General features: G+C 38.2%; 1 protein-coding gene and 1 gene segment (V, D, J or C); both read right to left on the bottom strand.

The window, feature by feature from the left end:
- Positions 1–25386, bottom strand: part of LOC105546604 — a 261509-nt gene that overhangs the window by 198983 nt on the left and 37140 nt on the right. The window lies entirely within an intron of this gene.
- On the bottom strand, positions 7906–8950 carry LOC105546602. The segment is given in 2 exon segments: positions 7906–8744; positions 8869–8950. Coding segments are annotated over 2 exon segments (399 nt in total).

Raw genomic sequence — 25386 nt, 5'->3', positions numbered from 1 at the left:
TTCCGTCCTGTTCAGGATAAAAGTCTGAAATGAGTCTTATGGGGCTAAAAATCAAGGTGTCAGCAGGTGGTGTTCCTTTTGTAGGCTTTATGGGAGAATCCATTTCTTTGCCTTTTCCAGCTTCTAGGTACCATCTGCACTACTGGGCTCAGGGCCCTTCCTCCATCTTCAAAGTTTGTCTGTCATTCCGATCTCTACTTCCATTGTCACATAGCTTTTTTCTGGCTTGCATCCTCTTGCCTCACTCTTACTGTATGCACTAGACATAGTACTAGATTCTGGGATACAAGCATGAACAAGAAATAAAGGTTTCTGCTCCCATTGGGCTTATAATTCTGTATCCAATATATTGTACAAGTTATACATACTAGATTTACAAAGGTAAACAAACATATAGTCCAATCCCTCAAAAACCATACTAGTCTAGGAAGAGTCAGACATGACCATCAATATCATAACATAGTGATAGGAGTTGAAGTTTCTTTAATTTGTTATAAACACGTAAAGAAAGAAACCTCCACATCTGTCTGGGAAAAGAGAGAGGGCTTCACAGAGGTGGTGTGGCTTTAGGTAAGATTTTTTAGGAAAGGATGTGATGATATTGGGCCCACTCAGCTAATCAAGGAAAACCTCACATTTCAAGATCCTTAACTTAATCACATCTGCAAAATCATTTCAGCAACATAAGAGTACATATTCACAATTTTTAAGGATTCAGATCTGAACATTTTGGGAGATGATTATTCAGTCTACCACAACGTGAAAATCTCCAAATAATTGCAGCAATACTTTTGAGAGAGAAATGTTTAGACAGCTGAGATCATATCTTAGCTAGGAAGGCAAGACCTGATACAGCCCTGGTTTATTCAATAAATATTTATACAGCACCTACTTTATTCAGAGCCTGTAATACTGTTGAAGATACAAAAATTAAAACCTTGGACATGGTCCTTGGCCTCATTGAGCATATTTTGTATTAATGATTTTAAAAACTATCATAAGAAGTTAAACAATGAAGTGTGTGATACACTATGATTGTAGAAGCTCTGGGTACCATGGGGTATTTACCACAGTCAGAGGCTCGGGCATGATGGTTATGCCATTTAAACATGAAGGATTAGGAGTACAGATAGATAGGGAGAGAAAGATTATTCTAGGTAGTGCGAACAGCATGTGTAAAGGCTCAGGAGTGACTGAGAAAGTGCATATGGAGCTTTGGGAGAGCTGAGGGATTATGAATATTATTAGAGCACAAGTATGCAAAAAGTGGGTAAAGAGTAGGTGAATTTCACAAGATCGGATAGGTATGCAAGGGCCAAATCATGGACGGTTATAACAATTTGTAGTATGGAAGATTTTTTTTTTTTTTTTTACAAAAATAACTTAAAGGCTAACATTTACGTATAAAGAAGACTGGTCATAACCCTAAAGTCAATGGAAAGGAATTGTTTTCAGTTGCAGAGAATGAACTGAGGTAGAATAGAGAGTAAGACATCAGGTAGGTGGATATGTGGAAGGTGTTGAAGTAATTCAAGTGAAAGACAGTGGTTGCCTGAGCTAAGACAGTACTTGTTGGGATAGAAAATGGTGGTCGAATCTGAGAGGTTTTAATAAACAGAAATGTTAAAGATGTGGTTATGTACCAGTGTGGAAGAAGAGTGTGACAGAGGAGGTGCAGATATTCTGGGGACTCTAGCTAAAGCAATTGAGTGAATGCTTGCCCCACTTAGCGATCCCAGTGATGCAGAAGATGCATGTCACAACATGCCTTAGGGTGTGTTATCGTCTCAAGAAGCTAAAGAGCCAGAACTGGGACCAGGATGAGGAAAGGCATTGCAATGAATGTGTTTGGGGCCTGAAAAGGGGATATCTTGTCTGAGGAGCAATAAACCTGAAAGGGCAGAGTAAGGATCTTAATACACATAATTTAATCTCAGAAATAGAAAATGCCACCATTTGAACTGGCCATAGACTTAGGAAAGTTTTCTTGACTTCTGTACCCACTAGTTACAGCACAAGGAGATACGGGAAATATTGCCTTTTGAAATCTGATGCAAGGTTGCTGCTCAGGTTAGACTTCACACACAAAAAATCTCATGTTAAAGGTTCTGGAAAGGTCTATTCTCTCCTTCTGTGAAAGAAGTTCTTTCTCAGAATAGGGTGGAGCCTCATGTGGGTAGACACTCCTCCCTTTGAGACTGCCATTTTGTGCGGTAAGCACATGCCTGTGCAGTGCTGTGAAGTGACGGCACAAGGACACAGGGACATCTGAAAGGGCTTTGCAGATTTCAGAGCCAAAGGGAACTTCTATTTTTTGCCGGGAAATATTTTCAGCAGGGATGTGTCTGTAATCAACAAAGTCAATGTTAACTGAATAATGAATCAGCTCTAATTCCAACCCTGGTTCTTGTAGAAACCAGTATGAAATTACGGCACATATCCTGAGAACTCCTTTCTTGTCTCTACAATCAGGTGTCTGGGAGTCTAGGTGACGTCAGCTTCTATGAGCTGGGGTTTATGAGCTGAGGGGACAGAAGATAGAGAGAAAGCTGAGGAGAGAGACTGACGCTGCAGTGTCCAGGAGGGAACCTGGGCTGTGGCCAGGCAAGCTCAAAATAAGAATTTCCCAAATGTTTCCAAGACTCACTGCCCCCAGGAAACAAAAGTCCATGCAAGGGAGGAATATCCAGCTATGGTGGAATGAAGAGGTCAGCAAAGCTACCCATAAAATAAGTATAAAACTCAAACAATTCTCATCAAAAGGCAGGGATTTTCTCTTTTCCTTAGGAGTACAAGCTATTTGTTTCTGTACCAAGAGTAAGGCACACACGTTTTCGTGGGTTTCTGTGGGCTGTGAACAGTAATTTGAATTTAAATTTTATGCAAACACTTGTTTAATGTACATTTCAGCATAAGCCAAAATTACTATAGTTTTGTTACTACAAAAAATTTTATATACCACTATATAAGCTTAGTTGAAAGCTATCTCATTTCTTTTTTATTTATTTAAAATGGACAAATATAAATTATACATATTTATGGTATACAATGTGATATTGTGACATTTTGATATATGTATACATTGTGGAATAATTAAATCAAGCTAATTAACATATGCATCACCTCACATACTTATTTTGTTTTGTCTTTTTTTCTGTAGGAACATTTAAAATACACATTTTTAGCAATTTTCAAGAGTACATATATTATTAACTCTAGTAATCATGCTGCATAATAGATCTCTTGAACTTTTGTCTGTCTGATTAAAACATGTACCCTTTGACCAACATTTCCCTATTTCCCATGCCTCCTTTCCTCAAACCCCGTCGCGGTGCTTGGCAATTACCCTTCTACTCTCTGCTTCTGTGGGTTTGACTTTGTTGGATTCCATGAGTAAGTGAGGCCATGCATTATTTGTCTTTCTGTGCCTGGATTTTTTCACTTAGCATAATGTCTCCAGGTCCAAACATATTGTTGCAAATTATATGATTTCCTTTTTCTGTAGGGCTGAGTAGTATTCCATTTTCTCTCTCTCTGTGTGTGTGTGTGTGTGTGTATGTATACACATATATATCGAGAGAATATATAGATACACATATATAGAATATATATCATATATTCTTCATCTAGTCATCCGTTGGTGGAAACCTAGGTTAATTCTGTATTTTGGCTATGTGAATAATGCTTCAAGGAATGTAAGAGTGCATATATTTCTTCAACATACAAATTTCATATCCTTTGGATTTATATCTAGAACTGGAATTGCTAGATTATATGGTAGTTCTATTTTTAATTTTCTGAGGAACCTCCATACTGTTTGTCAAAATGGCTGTACTAATTTACATTTTGTATTAGTCAGGGTTCTCTAAAGGGACAGAACTAATAGGATAGATGAAGAGGAGTTTATTAAAGAGTATTTACTCACACAAACACAAGGTAAAGTCCCACAATAGGTCTTCTGCAAGCTGAGGAGCCAGGAAGCCAGTATGAGTCCCAAAACATCAAAAGTAGGGAAGTTGAGAGTGCAGCCTTCATTCTGTGGCTGAAGGTCCAAGAGCCCCTGGCAAATCACTGGTTTAAATCCAAGAGTCCAAAAACTGAACAACTTGGAATCTGATGTTTGAGAGCAGGAATCATCCAGCTTGGGAGAAAGATGAAGGCCAGAAGACTTAGCCAGTCCTTCCACATTCTTCTGCTTTTATTCTACCCGTGCTGGCAGCTGATTAGATTGTGCTCACCCAGATTGAGAGTGGTCTGCCTTTCCCAGTCCACTGATTCAAATGTTAATCTCCTTTGGCAACACCATCATAGACACACCCAGGAACAATAGTTTGCATCCTTCAGTCCAACCAAGTTGACACACAGTATTAACCATCACACATTTCTACCAACAATGTACATGCTTCCCTTTTCTCCACATTTTTATCAATGCTTGTTATCCTTTGTCTTTGTAGTATTAGCCAATGTAACAGTTGTGAACTGATATCTCATTGTGGCTTTAATTTATATTTCTCTGATAATTAGCAATGATGAACATTTCTTCATTTGTATGCTTTCTCTTGAGAAATGTCTATTCAGGTCATTTGGCCATATATTAATTGGGTTGTTTTCTTGATAATGAGTTGTTTGAGTTTCTTACATATTTTGGATATTAATCCTTTTTCAGATGTGTGGTTTGCAAATATTTTCTCCTATTTTGTAGCTTGTCTTTTTATTCTGTTTATTATTTCCTTTCCTTTCCTGTGCAGAACCTTTTTTAGTTTGATGTAATCCCACTTGTCTATTTTGGCTTTTGTTGCTTGTGCTTTTGCAGTAATATCTAAAAATTATTTGCCAAGACTAGTATTAAGAAACATTTCCCCTATGTTTTCTAATAATATTTTTAAGATTTCAGGTCTTATGCTTATGTCTTTAATTCATTTTGAGTTGATTTTATGTTGTAAAATAGAAAAACCAAAATCCAACTATATTCTGACTATGGGAAAATCACTTTAGATTTTATTTTTAGACACAAATATATTGAAAATAAAGTATGGAAAAGCATATGTCATATAAGTAGTAACCACAAAAGCTTGAGTGGCTATATTAATATAAGAGAAATACAGTTTAAAATACATTTTAAAGCAAAAATTATTATTAGAGAAAAACAAACACTTCATAATGTTTAAAGTTTCAACCTATATACGTATATCAAATGCTATAAAAATATATACAAAATATATATTCCTTCTATGTGTGTTTGTATGTGTGTATGTATTTTTTATATTTATTCACACATATATTTGTTCTTTAAGGTGCTTTTAATTTCTTACTATGGATTTTAGTTACTATCAATGTCATTTTCTCTCAGCCTGATGACTTCCTTTAATATTTCTTGTAAGACAGGTCTGCTAACCACAAAGTTCTGTAGCCTTGCTTAGCTGGGAATATCTTTACTTCATTTTCATTTATAGAGGATAGTTTTGCTGGATATAGAATTTTGGGTGGAATTTTTTTTCCTTTCAGTGCCTCTCCATTATCTTCTGATCTCCATTGTTTCTGATTTAAAGTCAGAAACAATGACTTCTGATTTAAAGTCGGTTATTGCTCTTCTCTTTCACATGATGAGTTATTTTTCTCTTGTTGAGAAAAAATACTGATTTCAATATATTATTTGCAGAATTTTGACTTTCTGAGGTTTAACTATAATGTATCTAGACATAGATATCTTTGTGTTTACTCTGTTTGAGAGATGTAATCTAGGTTCTTTTGATTAATGTTTTTCAATAAATTTGAGAAGTTTGTGGCCATTTTCTTTTTATCTTTCTCTCATTTCTCTCTTTCTGAGACTCCAATTTTACATATGCGGGTATGCTTGATGGTATCCCACAAATCTCTAAGTTTAGTTACTTTTAGTGCAGAAACCATGTGCCTGTACAGCACTGTGGAGTAAGTCCTGGAGCCTGACTACAGAGTCCCAAAATACATAAAGTAAAAATGACAGAAATGAAACAAAAATAAACATATCAAAATTATAGTTGGTGATTTAAATCCTTCAGTCTGAAAAATTGATTACACCAACTAGACAAAAAGTAAATAAGGGTGAAAGAGACCTGAAAAACACTACTAAACTATTTGACTTAATTGATGATTTGAGAACACTATATTCAGCAACAGCAGAATGTACAGTTTTCAAGTGCTCATAGAGTATTTCCCCATATAGATTATATATTAAACAATAACATACAGGTAAGAGGATTAAAATAACTCAAAGTATATTCTCTCATCACAGAGGGATTTAATTAGAAATAAACAACAGAAAGAAGCTGAAAAAATCACATATATTTGGAAATTAAACACCACACTCCTAAATAACTTGTGGGCTTCAGAAGGAATTTCTAGAGTAATTATGCTTTTAACTAAAAAACCAAAACTATATCAATGTACATGGAAGGCGGCCATGATTAAAGAGAAATGTATAGCTTTAAATAACTACATCAGGAAAACAACCACAAAAGTTTCCATCATAATCTAAACTTCTACCTAAAGACACTGAAAAAATAAGAGGAAAGTCAACCAAAAGTAAACATAAGGAAGAAATAATAAAGAACAAATTAAAAATCAATTCAATAGAGAATAGAAAAACAATAGAGAAAATCAATGGAACTACGACCTGGTTACTTGAAATGCTATAATATTGATAATGCTTTAGTCATACTGAACAAGATAAAAAGCAAGAAAATCAAAATTGCAACATCAGGAGTGAAAATGAAGAATACAATTACTAACCCTATAGAAATATATGGAAATGTTATGAACAACACTATGTCAATGAATTTGACAGCTTGGATGAAGCAGACATATTCCTAGAAAGACATAAGAGTAACTTGAGAAAAAAAGAAAGCCACATGTCTGGATAGACATATTACAAGTAAAGAAGTATTTTAGAAAAATAACACCTTACAGAGCAGAGGTCAGCAAAATTTTTCTGTAAGGAGCTAGATAGTAAATATTTCGGGCCATATGCAACCTCTGTCAGTTCTTTTTCTCCTATTCCTCCTCTTCCATCTTCTAACAGTTTAAAAGCATAAAATTTATTCTTAGTTCATGAATCATACAAATACAGGCCATGGCTTGATTTTAACATGTGAGCAATAGTCTGTGAGTCCATGTCATAGAGAAAAGCTCAGGACTAGCTGACTTTACTGGTAAATTCCATCAAATATTTAAATAATAATACCACTCCTGCAAAAAATAACTTTCACAAAATAAAGAATAAGATTATTCCTAAATTTATCCCAGTTCAGTCCACAATTTCCTAATCCAGCCTAACAGGTCAGAATTACTTTGATACTAAATAAAAAGAAATCACAAGAAAACTACAAACTAGTATGTCTATGGTCTTCATAAAATATTAGCAAACCTCATTTAGCAATATGTGAAAAGATTATATAATTAGCAATATGTGAGAAGATTATATACTATGACCAAGCGGGATTTATCCCACCAGGTCAAGATTGGCTTGACATCCAAAATCAGAGACTCTGTGACTTTACTTTTTGGTAACCTCAAAACAGAGGTTTCACATCTGAGCTCAGCACCCAAGGCCTCACAGTAGTCTATGCTTTTGTGAAATATCAATCAATCTACTCAAGGTCCCAGGGTCTGATCTCATGTGGATAGAGAACACTTCCCTGAGATTCAGCATATCCAAGACAGAAGAATCATCTCTCTGTAGGATAGTCTCCCAATGGTTAGGGTAGCCTCCAAAGAGATTTAGGGCTGAATCCAGGGACATTGTTGAAGACTGTTCTTTGCCAAATTTGGAGGCTTTTCTCTTCCTTAGGCCTCATGCAGATTTAGCTAAAATTAAATTTATTTAGAGGGAGATTAGTGAAAATAATCATTAATCACTTATTTCAAATGAAAATAAAAATGTATTCCAAGTTCAAAGTCATAGATTGAGGAACTAACGTCATCAGGTGCAGGACTGACAGGAAAGGGCAGGGACTTTGTGTGGCTGTATATGAAGCAACAAGTTTAACATGAGGAAGGAACCATGAACCAGAGATAAAGACAGCCTGTGCAGAAAGTCAGAGGATCCTTTTCCTGTTTCTTAGCTGACAAAGACTTTCTTCAGCTAGCCATAAGGCAACTGTCAAATATCATCACATTTATCTTGAAGGATAAAATTTGTGCAAGCTCAATTGAACAGCAACAACTAGATGCAAGGAAGAAGTCAGCCAGGATGACTGCAGGGTTGGGTCATTTCTCAGCTTGTCAGAGACTGAGCCAGAGACAGTCTTTAGTCCAGATCATTACTTAAAGCACACTGGTGCCTCAAGGCTGAGGAGTCTGGGACGATTTGCAGGGGTTTCTGTAGTTTAAGATGAGGTTTCTGAAGGCAAGATGTCCTCACCTTAGAGGCGACCCTTTCTGTGCAGAGTGTTGGTATCCATGTAGCACTGTGTATTCACTGCTGGCACAGAGGTACTGAGAGGTGTGTGAGGGGCTGGTAGACTCCAGGGTCAGGGGAAAATGCTCTATCCTTAGTCTGGAGACTGTTGACTTAGAGGAATAATCTCCCCTCTCTGTGGAATTAACCCCATAGGAATAGTGGATGAGGTGTAATTCCATTCCTGGATCTTGTTGATACCAGTACATTTTGTCATGGCCCATGGTTTGAGAACATTCCAGAGTGATCTTCTTTCCTGTCCCTATGACACGGTGTCTTGGGTTCTGGTAGATATCAGCTTCCATAAGGCCTATGGGAAGAGACAGAAATTGGCAACAGAGTTCACAATGAACTTTGAGGCTGAGCCAGGCACAAACCCAACACAGAGGAAGTGTTCCTTCTAGATTTTGGAAGGAACTGTGTCTATGACTTACCTGCCCCCAGAAAATAAAAGGCCATGTGGCAGAGGAGCCTGATAGTCATGGCACACAGTTGGGGCTGAAGAGGATGTCTCCCAGGAGTGGGGAAGCAGGATGGGCTCTTGATAAAGTCATTGTGTGTGTGTGATGACACAGCCCTTGCAAACTTCCTGGGTCCCACAGCCATCCTATTGAAACAGTTTCATCTATCTATATCCTTTTAACCCATCAAATGACTAATATTTTTTTCACTTCCCTCATCCAAAGTAGGCTTGATGCTTTGCTAATCTTAACTCAAGTCTTTAATATTCTTACAAAACATTCTATTGCAACTGTTTTATAAGCTATGAACATAAAAACTACATAGCTTTGAATGCCTATAATAGCGGGATTTTACCTGATTAAAAAGGTTGGGAAAGGAAGTGGCATTTGAGTTAAGTTCTGAAGGATGAACAGGAATGAACTCTGCAAACCCAAGAGAGAAGAACATGCAGAAGAGGGAACCAGTGAACATCGGGACTTGATCAGACAAAGAATAGGAGAACTTGTGAGCATTAATTGGGGCAATCTGTTTATACAGACACATGTAAAGAGCCTGGAGCAGTAACTGGAATTCATTGAGTCCTCAGAAAATATGGTGTTATTGTTGTGTGATAATAACTTTCTCAGTCTCATTTTTCACTGACTTGGTATTCAGGCTTTATCAACTTAATCAGCTGAGCCGTTGCCTAGGATGATTTTAGTCCATCTGCCTTTTAATTGCACTATCAATCATGACAGAACCGAAAATACAATCCAATACATGCTTTGGTAATATTGCTAAAAATTGTTTGGGTGCTGCTGCAATAAACAATGTCTAAACCAAGTGTCATTCTCCCTCCGCCCTTTCCCCCATTTCTTCTTAACAGAAAAGTCTTTGGTTTTGATTGTGAGATACAAAGATTAATCCCAGAATTTCTCCCAGCTTTGTCCACTTCCTTTGCCCTAGTTCACTGAGATCTACTGTTGGTATTTACTAAAATTTTTGTTCACATGATGCTGATATGGGGTTTGGGTTTTTACGATTATATCTCTAGTGTTTGAACACCATGTCTTCAAGTCTGTATGTATTTACATGTAACACTTGTGGGCCCCTGCTTACTCTTCCTCTGTCATGTGTCATGAAGGAATATAACAGTTTTGATTTACCAAACCCTGAAATACTCTATCCTATCAGGGGCTCCTTTAAGATAAAAGTAATCATTAAAATCATTCATGAGATTTGGCCTTAGACTTTACTATGAAATCTGGTCTTAACAGTAAGTGCTGAGAACAGAAAAAATAAATTGAATTTTACTGCCCCCTGCTGAAAAAAAGGTGTTAGAGGTTTGGGGAGATTCTGACAAATTTTAAAGAAACAGGAAAGAGGGAAGCTCCCAGTTGTTCTCAGTGTGAGATGACTTAAGGATGAGTGATGAGCTGATGAAAGTCTTCAGCAGTGACTGGATGTAAAACCTATACCTCACAGTAGAAGTAACTAAGAAAGGAAAGAAGAGAAGTGCTCGACCTGGGTTTGGAAGTAGATATGAGAGGGTCTCAGGTCCCAGTCAGACGAAGGGGTATTCAAAGGCAGAAGTAACTATCCACTCCTTGCTGCCCAGTGCAGGAATAACTCATGCATAGCTTGCCTTTTATTGATGAAAATACTTTCCCCAAAGACTGCCATTCTGGTTTAGGTAGGGAAGCCTCTGGAGAACGTGCTGGGAATTGCTAAGTGTGAATAATTACCAAGACAAACATTATTATATATAATTCTTGTATATATCTCTATCCATTTTTGTTCTAGTAAAACACCCTTTCTCAATGGAGGCTTCTTGATTCTCAGGACTTTGTAGTCCTTCCAGTGTCCATGAAGTTTGCATAGGGAAGAGATACCAAGAAAGACAAGAGACAAAATGCAGTCTTAATATTCATCTAGGAGGGAAAGATCTGGAACCAGAATGTGGCAATGCTAAATTAGGACTTCATATTATGGCAAAGGACTCACCTGTCTTCAGACGAGGCAGGAGGGAGAAAGGTTAAGGGTTCTGGTTTCCCAAATAGTGATAAATATCTCCTAGTTCAGGGCTCTGGGACCACATGGGAGTAGGATTACCTCTGAGGTTTCACTTCCCATGCCAAGAATAGCCTGTACCATAACAGTTCCTGTTTCCACTGAATAGAGTTGATTCCAGAGAATCGCAAACACTGACTTTAGGGCATGTATGTTGAGCTTTTATGCAGTGTCTTATGTTTGAATCCCACAGCAAGCATTTTTTATGAGCTTCAGCACCATGTTCTCAACCCAGTGTTCCCTCGGTATTCATGGGGGATTAGTTTAAATCCACTGATGCTCAAATCTCTTATATAAAATGGCATAGTATTTGCATACAACCAAGGCACATCCTCCTGTATACGTTAAATCAACTCTAGATTAATTTTAATAGCTAATACAATGTAAATACCACGTAAATAGTTGGTATACCTCATTGTTTTAAATTTTGTATTTTTATTGTTGTGTTATTTTGTAATTTTTAAAATGTATTTTTCATCTGAGGTTCACTAAATCTGCAAATGAGGGCTCCATTGATACGGAGTGTCAACTGTGTACTCTATCAGCATTTGGAAGTTCCAAAGGCCCTCAAATACAGCATGCATAATTAATTCCCCTCCTTCCTTCTGACTCTGCTTCTTTCCCTGTAATAATAAAACTAGGACTCCAGGCATAAACTTAATTTGTTAAATATTCTAATAAGAATATGTTATAGACTCACTTCAATATATGAGTATATAAATTTGTGTTAACAATTAAAACAGAATATTTCATATATTTTCTTCTTCGCATGTCTTCTTTCTCAAAACTTCAAAACTCAGATTCCATTAAGAAAAACAGCTTTGATTTCCCTGAACATTCTCCCATGTATGTTTGAGATTATGTCACTTCACCTTAGTTCTCAATCATGTATTACCATCAGATATTAATATCAGACAATAATTGTTACATAAGTCTGTATACATTTTTTTGTACAGTAAAACCCCCTCTCTCATTTCCAGCCTTCTCTTAACCAAACATATTTTCTTTGTTTTAAAGAAACTTGTCGATGGGAGGTGTGGAGGACTTAAATACACATGTACCAGACCTGGATTGCGACGGTCTGAACTCAGATCACGTAGGACTTTAATCATTGAACATACGAACCCTTGATAGCAGTTACCTCATTAGGATGTCCTAATCTAACATCGAGGTCGTAAACCCTATTGTTGATATGGACTCTAGAATAGGACTGAGCCGTTATCCCTAAGGTAACTTGTTCCGTTGATCAAATTGTTGGGTCAATATATGTATGGTAATTTGCTTAAACTGGTTTAGTATCTTAGCATAGGTTGCTCAAAGGTTAAATTATGCTCCGAGGTCACCCCAAACAAAATTTTTAATGCAGGGACAGTAGTTTAAGGCCTGTGGGCTTATTTAAGCTTTATTTGCATTAATAAATTAAAGCTCCATAGGGTCTTCTTGTCTTATTTATTCATGTACGCCTCTTCATGGGCAGGTCAGTTTCACTGGTTGGAAGTAAGAGTTGAACCCTCATGGGGCCATTCATACAAGTCCCTATTTAAGGAACAAGTGATTATGCTACCTTTGCATGGTCAGGGTACCGCGGAGGTTGAACATATGTCACTGGGCAGGTGGTGCCTCTAATACTAATAATGCTAGAGGTGATGTTTTTGGTAAACAGGCAGGGTAAAATTTACTGAGTACCTTTTCCTTTTTTTAACCTTTCCTTAGAGCGTGGCTGTGTTGGATTAACAGTATAGGTAATAATAAATTTGTTCGGTTGTTTATTAATATTAGGCTGTTAATTGTCAGTGGGTTATTCTGGTCTGATGTAGGCTTATGCAGTGGAGAATATTTCATGTTACTTATATTAACATTATTGCTTCTGTAAAATAATAGATTAGTCCAATATGGTGTTAGGAGTTCAGTGGTGTGATTAGAATTTAGAGTGGTTGGATGTTGAGCTTGAACACTTTCTTAATTGATGACTGCTTTTGGGCCGACTATGGGGATAATGTTTTTTACTCTCTACATGAAGGTTGTTTCCGAATGTCTAAAGAGCTGTCCCTCTTTAGACTAACAGTTAAATTTACAGGGGGATTGAGTGGCTCTGTAGGTAAATTTAAAGTTGAACTAAGATTCTGTCTTGGACAACTGGCTGTCACCAGGCTCAGCAGGCTTATCACCACTACTCATGAATCTCCCTACTATTTTACTACATAGATGGTGTGCTCTTTTAGCTGTTCTTAGGTAGCTCGTCTGGTTTTGGGGGCCTTAACTTTGGTTCTCTATGTAAAGTTATTTCTAGTTAATTCATTATGCAGAAGGCATAAGGGCCTATCTTTGCTATTTTATGCTTGGTTAACTTTTTCATCTTTACCTTACGGTACCAAGTCTATTGTGCCAGGGTAAAATTTCTATCACCTATACTTTTGTTTGGGTAAATGGTTTGAGTAAGGTTATTTGATAGTACTAGTATTAGTCAAGTTTAGGGCTAGAGTTGGCTCAAGGTGGTCAAATTATGGTGAAATTTTCTGGGTATAAGCCAGATGCTTTGTGTTAAGCTATGCCTTGATTTATCCAAGTGCACCTTCCAGTACACTTACCGTGTTATGACTTGTCTCTTCTATATAAATATGTAGGGGTTTTAGTTAAACTAATCTCTAAAGTAATATTTGAGGAGGGTGACGGGCAGTGTGTGCATGCTTTATGGCCTCATTCAATTAAGCACTCTGCTCTTAATATACTGCTAAATCCTACTTGAGCCCTTAGATTCCATAAGGGTTGTTGTGAGATTTTCTGGGTGTAGAAAGTGTAGCCCATTTCTTACCGCCTCAGGGGCTACACCTTGACCTAATGTTTTTACGTAGATACTTGTGCTTACTTTATGGCCTTTACTAGGGTTTGCTGAAGATGATGGTATATAGGCTGAGCAAAAGATGGTGAGGTAAATCAGGGTTTATCCATTATAGAACAGGCTCCTCTAGAGGGATATAAAGCACCGCCAAGTCCTTTGAGTTTTAAGCTATTGCTTGTAGTGTTCTGGCGAATAGTTTTGTTGATTTAACTATTGGAGTTTAGAGCTAAGCATAGTGGGGTATCTAATCCCAGTTTGGGTCTTAGCTATTGTGTTTTCAGAAGTATTAAAGCCTCCTTCATAGTTTATTTTATTTCGGCTAGGATTTTTTATAACTTAGATGAAGCTTAGCTTTATTAAGGATAGATCTAAAACACCCTTTATGCCGAGTTCTGTTAGTTCGGCCGTGGTGGCTGGCATGAAATTAACCAACCCTGGATATTAGTATAGTTTAAACTTTTGTTTATTGCTAAAGGTCTATCACTGCTGTTTCCCATGGGGGTGTGACTGAGCAAAGTGTATTGAACTGCATTTGTGCATGCTTGATACTTATTCCTTTTGATCAAGGTGATTTAGAGGGTACTTTCACTGGGATAAGGATGCTTGCATGTGTAATCTTACTAAGAGTTAATAGAAAGGCCAGGACCAAACCTGTCTGTTTATGGGGTCATATAAGCCCATCTAGACATTTTCAGTGTCTTGCTTTAAATAATTAAGCTACATTAACTGTATATATGTTAAGTGTAAAATTGGAGTATAGAAGAAGATACAGGCAATATTCACAGTTGTAGGATTCAGGGATTTAAAGTTGAGTTAGCAGGAGTTGGTGGAGTAGATGTTAGTAATGGCGAGTGGTTGGTGTAGTACAAGGTAACAGATGATGCCTTTTGGGGTGTGTAAATTTAGGGTATGGGCTTAGTAATGGATGGGCGTGCGTATTAGATATAATTGTTGTAAAAGTAGAATTCGATTGGTGGGGGGTTAGTTTCCTAAAAAAATTTGCATTAGTTGAAGGGTAGCTGTTGGGGATACCCAAAGCTAAAATATAAATATTTTGGGCTCTGTCAGAGTTGAATTAAGGCTTTCTTGTTTTGGGGGTTTGGCAAGGTGTCTCTTTTCCTGGGTTGATGAAGTCAGAGATGGGGGAGGGGGAGTTGCGGATTTTTATTTTAAAAGTCCAATAAGGGGAACAACTGTGTGTGTTTGTCTGTTAATTACTGTTATGTCCTTCAAGTATGAATTAATTAGCACCTTAGGGTGGTTATGCCCGGTCGGAATATTGAATTTAGGTGCGATTAATATAGGTGATTGGTAGGGATCAAACACAGGTCCGGCTGCAGGTGATGGGGAGGGGACCAGGCCTTCCACGATGCTGAGTGATAGCATACCTGAAAGTTAAAATACCAAATGCATGGCAGTGCTCCTGTGACTGGTTAATAGGGTGATAGTCACTGGTCCATCGAGATGTCTACTCTTAGCTAAAGAATATATAACCTTGTGAAGAGCCAGTATGAAAAGAAAACCAGTGCAAGACAAAGATACCCTCTTTTGCCACTCCTATTCAACATAGTACTGGGAGTCCTGGTCAGGGCAATCAGGCAGAAGGAAGAAATAGACATCCAAATAGGAAGAGAGAAAGTCAAACTATCCCTATTTGCAGATGACATGATTCTATATCTAGAAAACCCCATAGTCTCTGCCCAAAAGCTGGTTGATCTGATAAACAACTTCAGCAGTTTTAAAATACAAAATCAACATTTAAAAAGTGGCATTCCAATACACAGAAAACATACAAGCTAAGAGCCAAATCAGGAATGTAATTCCATTCGTAATTGCCACACACAACAAATATCTAAGAATACAGCTAACCAGAGAAGTGAAAGATCTCTACAGCAGGAATTACAAAACACTGCTCAAAGAAATCAGAGATGACACAAACAAATCAAAAAACATTCTATGCACATGGATAGGAAGAATCAATATCATTAAAATGATCATACTGGCCAAAGCAATATAGATTCGATGGTATTCCGTTGGTGCAAAAGTAATTGCGGTTTTGGTGAATTTTAAATCATAACTAGGCCCAAGCACATCTTCATTAATCAAAATAGGAACCATTACAATCAACACATTTTTTGCCAATGAGAAATAAGTTCGTTTATTCCTGTGGCATAAAAATCTATGCTTTGGAATTCAACGAACTCTTGGAAAGCATTTTCTGCATCTTGCTGGCTATGGAAGCATTTTCCTTGCAAAAAGACTTTTACATCGAGTTCTGGCAGTCCTTGATCAATTATTTTTGTGCCTGGGCCTCCCTGGCTCCTAAAAGAATCCCCACTGCAGGGGAACCAGGGGACTATTCCAGTGCCTGGAAAGAAAAGGGGCATCTCCAAGCTCCTAGCTTTGACCTCATACTAGGGACAGGGAATTTTATTTTTTGAAATTCAGTGCATCCAGATAATAATGGCAGTCTATCTGCACCTGCAGGTTAAAAATGAATCTCAGCAGAGATCAAAGCGTGGGGTAGTAGATAAAAAATTACTTTTGTAAATCATAGTCTCTGATACTTTAACTTCTGAGTCAGATTTAATGATAATTAAATTTACTTACAGTGAAGTTGTAGAAAACAGGCTTGTTATTTTGTTTTTAGTAGAAAGGCAACCAAATATAGAGCTCAATGGTGGAGTTGAGCTTGGAAGAACTAGGGCAGAGAAAGGTTAGACAGGATAAAGGAGCTGTCAGTGGGAACAGAACAAAGTGTGGGATGTTGCAAAGTGGGTGGAGATAATGGCAAAGGGACTATAAAATCCACATTGTATTGAGCTTATAAGAAATGCTCTTGTTGAAAATCATGAGCTTCTGTCAAGTGCTCAAGTTCATTCTCCTGAAAGGTCACCATTGGGCTAGCTCCCTAGGAAAAATTAAATAGGGGAGATTGATTTAGTGTAGCCTGTGGTTTCAAAGTCATCACATGGCTTAGGGACATTGATCGAAAGTGGCCCTTAGCTTACACTGAGGTTCACACTGCCTAAGACCACTGAAAGCTCTAAACATCCCACATCCCACAACCCACATACAGGTACCCTTCAGAGCAAACAACTCACCCATATGTCTGTCTTTCTGTGTAGACAGCAGGTGGCCAAGAAGCACTGTGCAAATCACTGGTGGCACAGAAGTAAAGAGCTGTCTGGTTGGGGGTGGCAGACTCTAGGGACAGGGAGAATTTAGCCTGTTCCTGTCGAGAGACACTGTATCCATCGGAGATCTCTCCTTTGTTTATATCTTGGACATCAAAGGAGTAATAGATCAACCGTAGCCCCAGTCCTGGGTCTTGTCGATACCAGTACATTTGATCATGACCCTTAGTCTGAGAACATTCCAGCATAATCCTCTTTCCTGTCTTTGCGATCTTATTCCTTGGGGTCTGGGTAACATCAGCATCCATGGACCCTGTGGGGAAATAAGACAGAAACTGAAGACAGAGACTGGCAAATGTCTTCGTGCTGCAATCTCTAGGGATAGGCTTAATCCAGAACCTGGAAAATTTAAGGCAGTGATTTCCCCATCTGTTTCCCAAAGTCACCTGTTCCCAGGAGATAAAAGGTCATACAGAAGAGGAGCAGGGAGGCCATGGCATGAAGAGGAAGGATGGAGGTGTTTCAAGCTCTGGATGTTGAAGGAAGCAGGGCATGGAAATAGAAAACTGGGAGGATTCAGGAAGTGATGTCATTGTCCCTCCCAAGATACTGGGTCTTAAAGAAAGATGCCATGTTGGCTTATGTATTATATGTTCTTAGCAGATGCTGACATTCTTCTACTTGCTTCTCTTCGTTTTCTGCTGCTTTACTGACAACCACCAGAGAGTTATGTCTCTCTCCTTTCTCAGGGCATATCTATTTCAGTTGTTCAAGGAGACATCATCCTCCTGAAAATACAGGCTGGAGAAAATTCAAAACCAAATTGAATTTTGAATACAGGGAGTGTAGTCTCACTTGAATGATAGGACGATACAACTCTTCTCCTTTTTTTCTGCATTTAATCATTTATTCTAACTCAGTTCTTGGTTTATGCAATTTGAATACATTCTTTGTAAAGTTTGAGACTTTTCTGTTTTAAGAAGGACAGGATTCCTAACTTTGCTTCAAATTGCTCCTATTTTTTAAGTAGCTCCTGCTTTTCTGGTCAATGTTTTCTGGGCACAGAACTTTATTAAAAATATTGATTTATTGTAGAAACGTGTTAGTTAAATGTGGGTATGTGCTTCAAAGAAGTACTTAACACTTTCATTCCTGTTTTGAATTAGCTGGATATGCAGTGGTTCATTAAAGAATTCATTTTATTCTAACACAAATTATTCCTGACTTTAGGAGGAAAGAGTTTAATATTTAATACAGCAGATTGCAAGTGCAGAATAGTTATAGTGATAGTGTGAAACAGTGACCGATGTAACAGACAACTGGTTCTTTGCTGCTTCAGATCTGTGCTTGTCCTGGTGAAAAAGGAGAGTTCCCTGACCCCCCTGAAAGGACGTGTGGCAGGAGTGTTGCTCACCTCTTCGGTTGCTGCAGCTGCTCAAACCCCTGAGGGGAAAGAGAGCATACAAATGGACAGATGTAGGAGCCCAAGTGGGCAGATAGTTCTGCCATCTGCGCATGGCTTGGGTGTTAACCAGCTCGGTGGACCCTCTGCTTTTCTGCAAGGGCAGAGGGCCAGTGTGACAGCTCTCTGTATCCCGAGCTCTTGCCCAGCATCCTGGAAGAATTGGGTCACACACGGGCTTGAAGGATGAATGTGGGGTTTTACTGAGTGGTGCTGGTGGCTTTCAGTAGGATGTATGGGGAGCTGGAAGCGGGGATGGAGTGAGAAGATGATCTTCCCCTTGGAGTTTGACCATCTAGGGACTGAACTCTTCTCTGACAGCCCCCAGTTGAACTCCTCTCGGGGTTCAGATGTTCCTCCTCTTTTTCTCTGCCATGTCATTCTGCCCCCCCTCTGCTTGTCTCCTAACCTGCTTGTCTGCCTCTGAAGCCTGGGGGTTGGAGTTTATATGGGTACAAGAAAGGGGACATGGATCAAAAGACAACTTTTTGGGGATGAAAACAGGAATGCCTGTCCCCATTTACAGCTGCAGGTCACCAGGCTTGAGGGTGGGGCCTTTGCTGAGAAACCACCCTCTTCTACCCAGTATTTTTGTCTCCTGCCCATATCACTGGCTCTCCCTCGTGCATGGGTACACCATGGCATCCTACCCTACTCATTCCTGTTGCATGTCAAATTGGTGAAGTCTTATTTTTAGATATTTTTACTTCTAATTCTAAAAATTTCAAACATATACAAAGTAGGCTTAATAAAATGATGAGCCTTCGTGTCCTCACATGAGTCGTCTTCAGTAATTACCAACTACTCATGGGTTCTCTTGTTCATCTACCACCTCCTTCACCACTTCTGCGTCTCCTGTGTAATTTTGAATAGTTGTTGCTTTATTTAGGAGTACCCAAGCACATTTTACAGCCATTGCCTACACTCCAGATAACATATTCCAGTGTCCCCTCCCTTCTTCTCTTTCTGGTTAAAGTTCTCCATTAGCAATATGAATAAAAATGTGGATTTGTTCCAGTAAACTGCTTAGCCAGGGGTCTGATGAATATAAACAAGACAATGATCATAAGAACTTTTATTTGGGGTTTATCTTCAATGTAAAAAAAAAAAAAATCATTGCCCTTATTTGCAATTCTTAAAGTAAAGATGCTGTTTTGGTGCCCTCTGCTGTGGGCAGTAATTTGAGTGGAATTAATAATTGGGAGCTGAATATTAACTATTCTTGGTGATCACGTTAGTCGAGGGAAAAGAGGACTAATATCCAGTGGTTGAGAGACCGTTTTCCTGGGCATTTCTGACAGAAGTTTGTAGGTGCACAGCAAGGAAAGAAGAAGCAGAAATCATTCTGGGAGCAGAATCTGTGCCCGAGGAGGAGTGAGTGAGCATTATCAGAGGAATGAATGGAGGAGACACACATTCGCACGGAAATGAAATTGAAAAAGGCATCCCAATTTCTGGAAAAACGAGAGGGTTCTTCATGGCACAGGCCAATATATTCTCTACTCTGGGCTGGCTCATGCACCTCTCAAATCGCGTTTATAATCCACATTTGCTCTGACCTATACTCTACCACAGGCAGGACACAGACTTCTTGGTCTTTCCCACAGACCATGTCCATCTGTGTGCTGTGTGTATGCACGTGATTCTAAGGACTGTTGAACCCCTCATTCCATGTGTGAGTTATTGATCTGTATAATACACATCCTCTGGCATAAAAGGCTGCCAAAGGATAAGTAATTTTATTTCTTTATTACTGCGTAGAGTTTTTGGTGTCCTAAGAGAATTTTGCCTGCTCTCAACTCACAAAGATGTTTTTCTATGTTTTCTTCTAGAATATTTGTGGTTTCAGCTTTTATAATTATGTCTATGAAACATCTCAATTTAATTTTCATTTATGGTGGTAGGTGACAGTAAAGGTTTGTTTTTTCCATATGATTATCCAGTTTTTTCCAACATACTTGTTGAAAATTACCATCTTAATGCATTGAAATTTCCAATCCATAAACATGATCTCTCTCTCCATTTAAAAATATTTTCTTTAGTTTCCCTTTGTGGAGTTTTGTAGTTTTTAGTTGAACATCTATGCTAAATTGTTCTTAAGTAATTTGTTATTGGTACTGTTGTAAACGGTATTATTTTCTGAAGTTTGTGTTTCAATTGTTTTCAACTAGTAAAAAAAAAAAAACTTGATTTTTAAAACACTGATGTGTGCTGTGATATTGGTAAATTCACTAATTATTTATAGCTGTTGTTCCTTGATTTCTTATGATTTTCTACGTAAACAGTCATGTAATCTGCAAATAATTGGACTTCTTCCTTTTCAATGTTTAAAACTTTTATTTTTGTTGCTTTATCATGCTGGTTAAGATCTCCAATATAATATTGAATAAAAATAATGAGCAGCTTAGCACAAGCATTTATTAAGCCCAAGAATTCAAATCCCACCTGGGGAATATAGTGAGACCTCATCTATAATTAAAATAAAGTAAAAAGTAATGAGAAAACTTCATGGCTTGTGTCTGTGGGGAAAAGAGAGATCAGCCTGTTACTGTGTCTATATAGAAAAAAGTAGACATAAGAGACTCCATTTTGTTCTGTATTTGAGATGCTGTTAATCTGTGACCCTACCCCCAACCTTGTCCTTGCAAGAGACATGTGCTGTGGTGACTCAAGGTTTAATAGATTTGGGGCTGTGCAGGGTGTGCTTTGTTAAACAAGTGCCTGAAGGCAGTATGCTTGTGAAAAGTGATCACCATTCTCTTAATCTCAAGTACCCAGGGACACATACACTGTGGAAGATCACAAGGACCTCTGCCTAGGAAAGCTAGGTATTGTCCAAGGTTTCTCCCCATGTGATAGTCTGAAATATGGCCTCATGGGAAGGGAAAGACCTGATTGTCCCCCACCCTGACACCTGTGCTGAGGAGGACTAGTATAAGAGGAAAGAAGGCCTCTTGGCAGTTGAGATAGAGAAAAGTATCTGTCTCCTGCCCATCCCTGGGCAATGGAACTTCTGATTTTATGTTCTATTTACTGAGTAGGAGAAAACCGCCTTAGGGCTGAAGGTGGGACTTGCTAGCGGCAGTGCTGCTCTTTATGCACTAAAAACGTTTACGGAGATGTTTGCATATGCATATCAAGGCACAGCGCTTTTCCTTAAACTTATTCATGTCACAGAGATCTTTATTCATATGTCTTACTGCTGACCTTCTCCCTACGATGATCCTATTATCCTGCTACTTCCCTTTTCCAAGATGGTAAAGATAATGATCAATAAATACTGAGGGAACTCAGAGACCGGTGCCGGCGCGGGTCCTCTGTATGCTGAGCACGGGTCCCCTGGGCCCACTTTTTCTTTCTCTATACTTTGTCTCTGTGTCTCATTTCTTTTCTCAAGTCTCTCTTTCCACCTAACGAGAAACACTCACAGGTGTGGAGGGGCAGGCCACCCCTTCAGTGTCTTATTATGTTATAGGAGGAAAGTGTTCAACACACTATTAAATCAGATGTTATTTGTAAATTTTTCATTTATAACTTTAATCAGATTAAGATAATTGTCTTACTAGTTTACTGATAGTGTGTCTTTTGGATAAGTATTGATTTTGTCAAAGGTTTCTCCGAATCTATTGAGAGGGTCAAGTGATTATTCTTTATTATTCTGATATAGTGAAATATATTGATTTTGGAAGCTAAACCACTGTTTTTCCTGCAGTAAACTCACTTGGTCATGTTGTAGAATTGTTCACATATACACATATATATATGCACACAAATATGTATGTATATTCATATTTGGATTTATGTATTATTTATTTTTGATCCAAAAGTATATTTTCTATTTTTTGAAGAAAGTTAATTTTTGGAAGCTTTTGCTCATCAAAATTTGAGTGAATTATCTAGTTACCTCCCCCCTACAATAGATGTACTTTATAGCAACTCTATTTTTTTTAATTTCTGGGGTACATGTGCAGGATGTGCAGGTTTGTTACATAGGGAAACGTGTGCCATGGTAGTTTGCTACACCTGTCAACCCATCACCTAGGTATTAAGTCCAGCATGCATTACCTGTTTTTCCTAATGTTCTCCCTCGTCCCACCCCACCCCACAACAGGCCCCAGCGTGTGTTGTTTCTCTCCCTGTGTCCATGTGTTTTCTTGGTTTAGCTCCCACTTATAAGTGAGAACATGCAATGTTTGTTTTTGTGTTCCTGGGTTAGTTTGTTGAGGATAATGGCTTCCAGCTTCATCCATGTCCCTGCAAAGGACATTATCATGTGCGTCCGTGTGAACAGACCACCAAACAGGCTTTGTGTGAGCAACGTGGCTGTTTATTTCACCTGAGTGCAGGCAGGCTGAGTCCGAAAAGAGAGTCAGCAAAGGGAGATAAGAGTGGCTCCGTTTTATAGGATTTGGGTAGTTAAAGGAAAATTACAGTCAAAGGGGGGTTGTTCTCTGGTGGGCAGGAGTGGGGGTCACAAGGTGCTCAGTGGGGGAGCTTTTTGAGCCAAGATAGCCAGGAAAAGGAATTTCACAAGACAATATCATCGCTTAAGGCAAGGACCGGCCATTTTCACTTCTTTTGTGGTGGAACGTCATTGGTTAAGGCGAGGAGGGCATTTGCACGTCTTTTGTGATTCTTCAGTTACTTCAGGCCATCTGGGCGTATATATGTGCAAGTCACAGGGGATGCGATGGCTTGGCTTGGGCTCAGAGGCCTGACAGACGTGATCTCATTCCTTTTTATGGCTGCATAGTACTCCTGTACATATACCACATTTTCTTTATCCAGTCTATTGTTGATGGGCATTTGGGTTGATTCCATGTCTTTGCCATTATGAATAGTGCTGCAGTGAACATATGCATGCATGTATCTTTGTAATAGAATGATTTATATTTCTTTGGGTATATACCCAGTAATGGGATTGCTGGGTCAAATGGTATTTCTGGTTCTAGATCTTTGAGGAAGCACCGCACTGTCTTCCACAATGGTTGAATTAATTTAGGTTTTAACCACCTGTGGAAAAGCATTCCTATTTCTCCACAACCTTACCAGCATATTCATAATGGCTGATCTGACTGGTATGAGATGGTATCTCATTGTGGTTTTGATTTGCGTTTCTCTAATGATCAGTGGTGTTGAGATTTTTTTTGGTATGTTTGTTGGCCGCATGAATGTCTTCTTTTGAGAAGTGTCTGTTCACGTCCTTTGCCCACTTTTTAATGGGGTTGTTTTTTCCTTGTAAATGTGTTTGAATTTCTTGTAGAGTCTGGTTATTAGACCTTTGTCAGATGGATAGACTACAAAATTTTCTCCCATTCTGTAGGTTTCCTGTTCACTATAATGATAATTTCTTTTGCTGTGCAGAAACTCTTTAGATCCCTTTGTCATTTTTTGCTTTCGTTATAATTGCTTTTGACGATTTCATTATGAAATCTATATCTGTGCCTATATCCTGAATGATATTACCTAGATTTTATTCTAGGGTTTTTATAGTTTTCGGTTTTACATGTAAGTCTTTAATTCATCTTGATTTAGTTTTTGTATAAGGTGTGAGGAAGAGGTCCAGTTTCAATTTTCTGCAAATGGTTAGCCAATTCTCCCCGCACCTTTTATTAAATAGGGAATCCATTCCCCATTGCTTGTTTTTGTCCGGTTTGTCGAAGATCAGATGTGTAGATGTGTGATCATTTCTGAGTTCTCTACTCTCTTCCATTGGTCTATGTGTCTGTTTTTGTACCAGTATTATGCTGTTTTGGTTATTGTAGCCTTATAGTATAGTTTGAAGTCCAGTAGCATGATGCCTCCAGCTTTGTTCTTTTTGCTTATGATTGTCTTAGCTATTTGGACTCTTTTTTGGTTCCATATGAATTTTAAAATAGTTTTTCCTAATTCTGTGAAGAATGTCAATGGTAATTTAATGGGAATAGCATTGACTCTATAAATTACTATGTTCTATATGGCCATTTTCATGATATTGATTCTTCCTATCCATGAGGATTAAATCTTTTTCCATTTGTTTGTGTCCTCTCTGGTTTCCTTGAGCAGTGGTTTGTAGTTATTCTTGAAGAAGTCCTTCACTTCCTTTGTTAGCTATGTTCCTATGCATTTTATTCTCTTTGTAGCATTTGTGAATGGGAGTTCATTCATGATTTTGCTCTCTGCTTGCCTGTTGTTTATGTATTGAAATGCTTGTGACTTCTGTACTTTGATTTTGTATCCTGAGATTTTGCTGAAGCTGCTTATCAGTTTAAGAAGCTTTTGAGCTGAGACAATGGGATTTTCTAGATATAGGATTATGTCATCTGCGAACAAAGACAATCTGACTTTCTCCCTTCCTATTTGAATACCTTTTATTTCTTTCTCCTGCCTGATTGCTCTGGCCAGAACTTCCAATAGTAATGTTGAATAGGAGTAATGAGAGAGTGCATCCTTGTCTTGTGTTCATTTTCAAGGGGAATGCTTCTAACTTTTGCCCATTCAGTATGATATTGGCTGTGGGTTTGTCATAAATAGCTCTTATTATTTTGAGGTATGTTCCTCAATATCTAGTTTATTGAGAGATTTTAACATGATGTTGGATTTTATTGGAGGCCTTCTCTGCATCTATTGAGATAATCATGTGGTTTTTGTCTTTAGATCTGTTAATGTGATGAATTATGTTTTTTGATTTGCATACGTTGAACCAGCCTTGCCTCCCGGGAGTGAAGCCAACTTGATCATGGTGGATAAGCTTTTTGATGTGTTGCTGGATTCAGTTTGCCAGTATTTTATTGAGACATATTTGGATTTAATTTGTTAATATATTGTGAAAAGTTTTCTTTCATGTACAGCCATAAAAGATACTGCAAAGATGCATTTGACAGATTTTGGCATTAGGGTTTTGCTGGGTTTATAAAAGTGTTGTGAAGTGTTTCTTCCTCTTCTATTTTCTGAAAAAGTTTATGTAAGATTGATAGTCTTTTTTCCTTAATTTTAAAATGGAATTCATGAAGAAATAATTTGC

This window comes from Mandrillus leucophaeus, unplaced genomic scaffold (genome assembly GCF_000951045.1).
Source record: "Mandrillus leucophaeus isolate KB7577 unplaced genomic scaffold, Mleu.le_1.0 Scaffold365, whole genome shotgun sequence".
Taxonomy (NCBI): Eukaryota; Metazoa; Chordata; class Mammalia; order Primates; family Cercopithecidae; genus Mandrillus; species Mandrillus leucophaeus.
This window is presented reverse-complemented; position numbering and strand designations above follow the sequence as displayed.